The 8,241-nt window shown below is 41.9% G+C and overlaps 1 protein-coding gene across 2 annotated transcripts in view; it reads left to right on the top strand.

The window, feature by feature from the left end:
- The window catches only part of SMAD1 (SMAD family member 1), a 77,050-nt gene extending 73,732 nt beyond the window's left edge, over nt 1-3,318 (top strand). For both annotated transcript variants that reach the window (XM_024736214.1, XM_024736213.1), the window contains exon 7: nt 1,953-3,318. In XM_024736214.1, the coding sequence (XP_024591982.1) occupies nt 1,953-2,096 (144 nt within the window). In that variant the 3' untranslated portion in view covers nt 2,097-3,318. The remainder of the gene's footprint in view (nt 1-1,952) is intronic.
- Nucleotides 3,319-8,241: the final 4,923 nt, after the last annotated feature.

The raw sequence follows: 8,241 nt of genomic DNA, 5'->3' as shown, positions 1-8,241 counted from the left end.
TTTTTAAGTCTATTGTTATTGAAGGACCACTCTAGGAGAATTTATGACTCCAATGCTGTAATTGGCTTTCTCCTCAAACTTATTTCTTATGGATTACCCAATCAATTTTAATGATTTTACTTTTACACATTTTTTTTTTTTTTTAATTTATTTATTTATGGCTGTGTTGGGCCTTCCTTGCTGCATGCGGGCTTTCTCTAGCTGTGGAGAGCAGAAGCTACTGTTCGTTGCCAGGGCATGTGGGATCTTCCCAGGCCAGGGCTCGAACCTGGGTCCCCTGCATTGGCAGGCAGACTCCCAACCACCACGCCACCAGGGAAGTCCTACTTTTACACATTTTTAAGTATTGACTTTTACACAAGTAAAAACCACCGTTACGCTGATAAAAAGTGTTTATAATGCAAAGATATGCATTAAAAATGTATTAGATTTCATTTATTCAGCGAACATTTTTAGCACCATTCCAGAGAATTAATACAGAGATGAAAAAGCACCTAAAGTCTCTAGCTTCAAGATGCTGATGGCCCAGTCTGTTTTTAATTATAATATAAAGTGGTAAGTATTGGAATGAAGGGTTATAAGGCTATAATGGACATAGCTAGGAAGCTGGACTTGGAGAGTTAAAGATAAACATCTTATTTAAACCCCCTGCTGACATGACAAAGGGCAGCTACTTTATTATACATTATCAACAAAAAATTTACACATGGTACAGCATCGTTCTTTATTATCATAAGGACTGCATACTTTGCCCTCTCACACTTAGCATCCTAGAGAAAAGATATAGAACGTTTTACTAATATTAATAGTCAATTTTGTACTATTTTTTAAAGGTGATCATTTTTGGACTTTAATATAAAACACATACTTTATAAATTAGTTGCACAGTAAACTCCGCATGTCTGAAAAATCCAGGTCATTTCAGCTGAACAAGTGTTTCTGGAGCTTCTGCTTTGTGCCAGTCACTGTGCTAGATGTTTGAGATCAAAGATAAATAAGATCTGGTCTCTGCCTTCAAAGAACTTACTATCTAATGTAGGAAACATGCACATAAATCTTCTGATTAAACTTAGCAGTTTGTTGATATCTGTACAAATGCATGGATGTTTATACATATGCAGTTCATGTATCACAACTTTCTCTTGAAAGTTCTGATATTCAGATACATTTCTTGAAATTCCTGGGGTAGGTAGATAGCAGAGATAAATAGAACCTGGCCTTGTCTGACATCCCTCAGGAAACAAGGGTTTATCAGGCCCTTGTATGCCATCATCCACCATACCAGTGAGGTTTTGATCTTTGCAATGGCAAAACTATTTTTCTCTTTTGTACAGGGACTTGCTTCTGTCAGCTTTCATGTCCTAATTCAGTAATCCTGAAGATGCCTGGCAAGCTACCCTCTCGTACAGATGATTCAGGGCAATGGCTAGGTGTTACTAATTGATTCAAGGCAATGGTTAGGTGTTACTAAGAGATTTTTGGATACTTAACATGCTCCTGCCAGTTTTGCTTAGAGATTGAAAGGTCAAGCTCTGTGTTTATAGAGACTTCAGTGGCTAAATAGGAAGAAACAGAATGTCAGTTTGTCTTACATACCTTTTTCCTTATTTTCTTGATGATGAAATGAGAATTTAACAACATCTGTCACAATATTATCGGTGAGATAATGGGCAATAAAAGTGAAAGTTAGAAAGTATCTTTATTACAACAGCCTTATAATGTAGTTTGAAACTTTCATTCCCCAAGACCAGTACTTCTTAATCTGGAACCCATGGATGGCCTCTGGGGAGCTGTGAAATTGCCTGCCAAATCATGTGTGCACATTTATGCACGTTTGTCTTGTGGAGAGAACCAGATCTTTAATCGGAGTGTCTGATTATGTGAGCTCTTTTTACTTCATAAGTTTAACCACTGAGTCAAACAAGTTAAATGACCTCCCATGTTGTTTCTAGGGTTGGGGAGCAGAATACCACCGCCAGGATGTTACTAGCACCCCCTGCTGGATTGAGATCCATCTGCATGGCCCCCTCCAGTGGCTGGATAAAGTTCTTACCCAGATGGGTTCACCTCATAATCCTATTTCATCTGTGTCTTAAAACGGCCTCGGGCTTCTGCCTCTTGAAAACTATTGAGCCTTGCATGTACTTGAAGGATGGATGAGTCAGACACCATCTGAACTGACAAAGGAGCCTTGATAATACTTGACCTCTGTGACCAACTGTTGGATTCAGAAATTTAAAAACCTGGGTAACATACTGTTGATATAAGAACCTGTTTAGTTTACATTGTAACATTCTATTGTAAGATCAACTAAAATGCATACTTTTAGCAGGACTTCGTGTATAGTTAAAGGAGAGATGGCCAAGCCAGGGACAAATCATCTATTGGAAAAACGGTCCTAAGAGATTCTGTTGTGTTTGGCACTTTAAGGTCATCGTTTGGCAGAAGCTGAGCATTGATAGTCTTTCTGACGTGTGTTTTTATCAGGTTTAGAGCCCATGTGGAGTCTTCTCACATGGGTTTTCATAATATTTTAAAACTATTTGTTTAGTAATGGTTTTTGTTTGTTCGTTTTTTTAAGTAAAGGTTAATCTTGGTGATATACATAGTAATCTTTCTAAAATTGTATGCTGACCATAATGCTGTCAGAATAATGTTAGGCATATGCTCTTTGCTAAATATATATGTACAGAATATTTGGAAGTTAAGAATTGATTAGACTAGTGGATTTAGGAGTATTGGAGGGGGCGGGGGGAGAGGGAAATGACAAATGTAGAATATACTGTAAAAATTCAGTTTGTTGCTTTAAAGAAACAAACTGATGTCTGAATTTTGCTGTGTTTCAATTTTTTAGAGATTTCATCCTACCTTTTTTTTTTTCCGTCTTCTGTCCCATCCTCTCCAAAAAACAGTTATGCAGCTGGTTAATTCATACAACTGTGAGAGCAAATGAATAATTCCTACTATTCTGAAATTGACTGCCTGTATGTTTCAGTACCAATTGTATGGAGTGCTTGAATTTAATAAGGAGTTTTTATGGAGTTTACAATACAGAAATAGGCTTTAATTTTCAAGTGAATTGTTTGCCAAACCTAGTAACTCTGTTAAATATTTGGAGGATTTAAGGAACATCTCCGTTTAAATCCATTTCAAACTTTTTAAGTTTTTTTGTACTGTGTTTGGTTTTCTTTTTCTTCTGCTAATCTTTTATATTCACTTACGCTCTCGTACATTGAGTACTTTTATTCCAAAACTAGTGGGTTTTCTCTACTGGAAATTTTAAATAAACCTGTCATTATTGCTTACTTTGATTAAAAATGTGTTGTTTCCTTTCTTCACGCACAAGATTTGAAAATTAATAAAGTTCACCACTCTCTTGAGAGATTTTTCTCAAATATTCTTTGCCAAACGTAACAAACTAGATGACTGAAAACCTAAATTGCAGAGACAGGGAGACTGAATCATGAAAAGAGCAGAGTCACTTTAAATCAGAAAAGAAAAGACATATGGAACTTTAAAAATTAAGAAAAAGCTAACTTGCACAACCTGGAATTCCAGATCTAAACATACAGGCTTTCTCGTGTGAGCAGTGTCTGCAGCGGCCATTATTGGTGGACGCCTCTCAGTCCACCCAAAGTCCCAATTTCTAAACTTCAGATGGGGATGCAAGGATGAATGTGAAAGGATGTAACATTGGGGGAAGAAGGAGAACTAAAACTGCAGCGAGACAGGGTGATCGCTTCTGCCATCTACTTGTGACTGGGATGAGCCCATCCTCTCTCTCTCTCAGCCCCACCTCACCCCCAAAATGGAGTTTGCCCACGAAGGACACAGATTTGGGGAGACTCAGATTCTTCCCTGGCCAAATAGATGCCACTGTTTCTCCTGTACATTTTTGTACGTCTTTCCCAGAGGTATTTATCAGCCCCTTCTATTCCCCAAACTATGACCAAGCAGAAATTTCTGCTGCATCTTGCTGTCTCCAGAAGCATCATGGTGTAAGTGTAGAAAGCCCTGAATGGAAGACCTCCGTTGTAACACACATGCATGCTTTGCTATAGGGCATTTCACTTCTGTGAACCTCTGTGTCCTCATCTGTAAAATGGAGATAATGTCGTTGTGTCCTCATCACAGGTTGAGGGGAGGATCTATTGGAAGAAAAATGTGTTTGAATATACCTGGCAAACATAACTGCCATGCAAGTATGGGCTCACTCTTTTCTTTGACCCCCCCCCACCCCCGTACTCTGTTTTCTCTCTTACCTGCTATCATTCCTGGCACAGGTGATCTGGATACACAGTGGTGATTAGTGAGCTGTAATAAGAGGAGATTAATAAAGCTATCAGGCTTCAGCAATGAAGTATAACTGGAAATTGTCTAAGAATAAAGAACTCAGGTCAGGATTTCTCACCTTGTTCCTAGTGGACAGCTATTTTTTGCTTTCCCCGAGTTCCTGGGGCTGCCTGCTAGGACAGTTATGCAAGGGGTTAAGTGGTGTAGCTATGCTGGCAGCCAGCTTGGAGATCTACCAGGTGAAACCCCCAGATTGTCCAGGAGATTGAAACGTACTGGGTCCACGACCCTAGGAGTTGGCAGTGTGGCCCTCATACACCTGCAATTATTTGTATTTTTGGTGAAATTCTAGGACTGTTTTCATCAGCCATAGGAGGCTTTTAAGTCTCCAGGAAGTTTTTAATTAAAGGAATGAAAAAGTCAAAGCAACCATTTGTTTGGATTACTAGAAAAAATTTAAGCTAGTTCAAACAAACAAGGCAATGTGAACTGTTTTATAGTAGACATGTTTTCTGCCCTAAGAAAGCACTAAGGTGGGATGATTAGAAGTGGAGGGCCCTGAAGCCACTGCTTCACTTCACTACTTCATAGAATTAAACCTCCAGCAAGTTTCTGAACTTTTTCTGCACCTATTTCCTCATCTGTCAAAACAGGCAATGGGACTTCCCTGGTGGCTCAGTGGTTAAGAATCCGCCTGCTAATGCAGGGAACATGGGTTCGAGCCCTGGGCCAGGAAGATCCCACACGCCGTGGAGCAACTAAGCCCGTGCACCACAGCTACTGAGCCTGCGCTCTAGAGCCCGCTAGCCACAACTACTGAGCCCACATGCCACAACTACTGAAGGCCGTGCGCCTAGAGCCCACGCTCTGCAACAAGAGAAGCCACCACAATGAGAAGCCCATGCACCGCAACGAAGAGTAGCCCCCACTTGCCGCAACTAGAGAAAGCCCGCGCACAGCAACGAAGACCCAACACAGCCAAAAATAAATAAATAAATGAATAAAAAATTTTAAAATGTAATAATAAAATAAGGCAAAATGGAAAGCATAGAGGAGAACAGAGGAAAGAAAAATGTTCGGACTCGGCTGAGTGGAGATCAATGAAGGTTTTAGAGAGAAAGTGGTGTTTAAGGTTGAACCTTGAAAGATGGAAGCATTTTGAAACTTTGAGGCAAGAGAACAGTCTGAGTAGAAGTGTGTGTGACAGTCACCCAGCATCTGCCCACCAATTTCTAAAGACCCATCTCCAACCCACAGGGTTACTGTGGGATTTACCATACAGTATAATGTGATGTCCCTTCTGGCTACTGTCACGTGGTCCAGGCAGGGGCCTGTTCTGGGACTGGAAATAGGGAAGAGGGTTTTTCTGTGCCTGGCTGAAGCTATGGTAAACCTTGGGAATTGTTTCCTGCCATCTCTTCTGCTACCTGTGCTGGAGACAAAAAGTGAGAGAGATAGGGTTCTCAGGGAATCCTGGTTCCTGGGTCTAGGATTTCCCAAGTGCTGCCATGTTGCTGTTCTTGGCTATCCTGGGACACACCAGAATCTTTAGGGAGAATGCCCTCTTCTGCTTCATGTAGTTTGATTTGCGTTTTTGTTACCTGCAAGCAAATGTGACTTAAGCAATACAAGTAAGAACACACTTGACTTTTTAAAGACATCATTTTTATAGGTAATTTTAACCAAAGCAGTTCTTGTTCATGCAAGATTTTAAAAGTCCAAGAAAAACAAAAAGAAGAAACAAAGTCACCTGTACTAACCCTTGATAAGTAAGGTTATCCTTGAACTAGGTGATTATGATAACCTGGCAGAGAGACACTCAGCAGGCTATAGGAAATTCAGGTCTAAAGGTTGGTCTTATTAGAGAGATGATGATTGGCTCCATTTGTTAAGCAGTTACTGGTACCAGTCCTGTGCCGGCCACCGTGCAGGATGATAAAAGTAAACAGATCCTCGGCCCTGCCCTCAAGGAACCTGCACTTTTGATAGAGGCAGACAAGTGAATAGGCAGTGACACAGTGCTGTGACAGCGAGGGGCCCAGAAGGGGATATAAACGGGACCAGAAGTGTAAGGGAAGACTTATAACAGGAGATGGTGCCTGCAGGCTCAGTCTTGGTGTGCTGGCTAGGAATGATATGGGCATGGGATGGGTGGGGAAGGATGTGAGCCAGGCAGGAGGGGCAGAGGGCGGGAGAGCCTGGCACCTTTGGGGGCAAAAATGCAGTGCAGCTGGAGTGTAGGGCAATTTGCAATGGTAAAGGAAGGAATGGAGGGGAAAGAAGGAGCCAGGTCATTAAAGATCTTGTATATGTAATACTAAAAATGGGATTTACCCCCTAGAATTTTAGCTCCTAGAGATCTCAACCTAGAAGTGGTTATGACAGTCCAGAGTCCAGGAGAGAATCTACGGGGAGGCATATATACACAAGGAGCAGAGAGGAGCTAACGACATAGAAGAGAATCGTAGAAACCAAGGGGAGCATGTCAATAAGGAGGATTTAAAGAACGACATGAAGAGAACAGATGCAGAAAGGTGAGAACTTAGAAAAGGTTTAAACTTGGTACTTAGGAAGTCTCTGGCGACCTTAGAAGTTTTGGGGGGTGGTGCATAAAGCCAACAGATAAGGGTTAGAGAGAGAGTCTGGACTAAAAAAGTGGAGGCAAAGAGCATTGAGTCTAGGAAAGTTGAGTGGTGCGGAGAAGACAAGGAAGTGAATATGGTGGCTGGAGAGAGGACAATATGAGGAAGGCGGTGTTAGAGCTATCGCACGCCTGTGAGATGATGTATGCCTCTTCGGTGAGGTCATCTACCACAAGAGGATAAGGCTGGGCTGAGGAGGAGTGGAAAGGCCACGGCAGGTGCTGAAGAGAGGACTCAACCAGCAATAAGCTCGAGCCCTGGGAGAGCATCATTGGCAAAACCGAGGTTGGGGACATGGCCTGGAAGTCGATCCCATCTTCATGGTTCCATAAAGGCTCTGGAATCGGGGGCAGGGTTAGAGAAAAAGACTGTGGTAAAATTCCCAGAGTAGATTATTGACAAGGCAGTCCTGGGGAAACTCAAGGGGACTAATGACCATCAATGGAACGGTGGCCTAGGTGGTCCAGGCTAAGAAGCAAATGAACGAGAAACCAAGCAGGAGTCACTGGGAAACTGGGATGAGAACAGAGAGCACGTTTGGTGTGAATGACCACAGCCTGCTCTCCTTCCGTCACTCAGAGAAATTTGAAAATGCTGCATCTCAGACAATAAATCCTGAACCACGGCCCTTCATAAAGGGTGCTTTGTGGGGTAGAGTTGTGAAAGTGGTTGGAGGAAAGAAAATCAAGGAACCAAGAAGTAGGCTGAGAGGAGTTAAGTGTGTCATAGGGAAGAACAAATCTGACTCCATATGGGATCTGTTTCTTTGACTTTGTATTCTGTTGCTGTTGTTAGGAGTTAAGAATATTGCCTAGAGCCTGAAATATACAGGATAGCTCATCCTCAGGGCTCTGACCTTGAAAGGGATAACACTTCTCTATTCACATAGAGAGAAAAAGTTGCAGAGCAGAGAATAATGTTTGCTGAGGTCATTTAGGGTGATGGAGGAGACAGTGTAGGGGCTTACAGTGGAATTAGGGCAAGGGACCAGCAGAACTACTGTAGTGAGAAAAAAGACTCCAGAAGAACATCAGTCTTCAAGGGAAGACAAATGGGAAAGAAAGCCAGAGAGACTCAGGAGCGTGTATCGATTCATCCCAGGATCCGAGAGGGAGCAAAGTGAAAGGTGAAAAGCTTCCTTCTCCCCAGTGCTTGGCATATTTCACACACACAAAGTTACGTCATCTGTGTCTTTTAAAGATTCCCTGTGCCTGAGGTTTTGGAAAGGATTTCTGAAGAATTTCTTGCTCAGTTCATAGGGTTCGTGATACAGTTAAATAAAATAGGAACTCAAGAAAGAGGAAAC

The sequence above is a fragment of the Neophocaena asiaeorientalis genome, unplaced genomic scaffold (genome assembly GCF_003031525.2).
Source record: "Neophocaena asiaeorientalis asiaeorientalis breed wild unplaced genomic scaffold, Neophocaena_asiaeorientalis_V1.1 scaffold7, whole genome shotgun sequence".
In the NCBI taxonomy this organism is placed as follows: Eukaryota; Metazoa; Chordata; class Mammalia; order Artiodactyla; family Phocoenidae; genus Neophocaena; species Neophocaena asiaeorientalis.
This window is presented reverse-complemented; position numbering and strand designations above follow the sequence as displayed.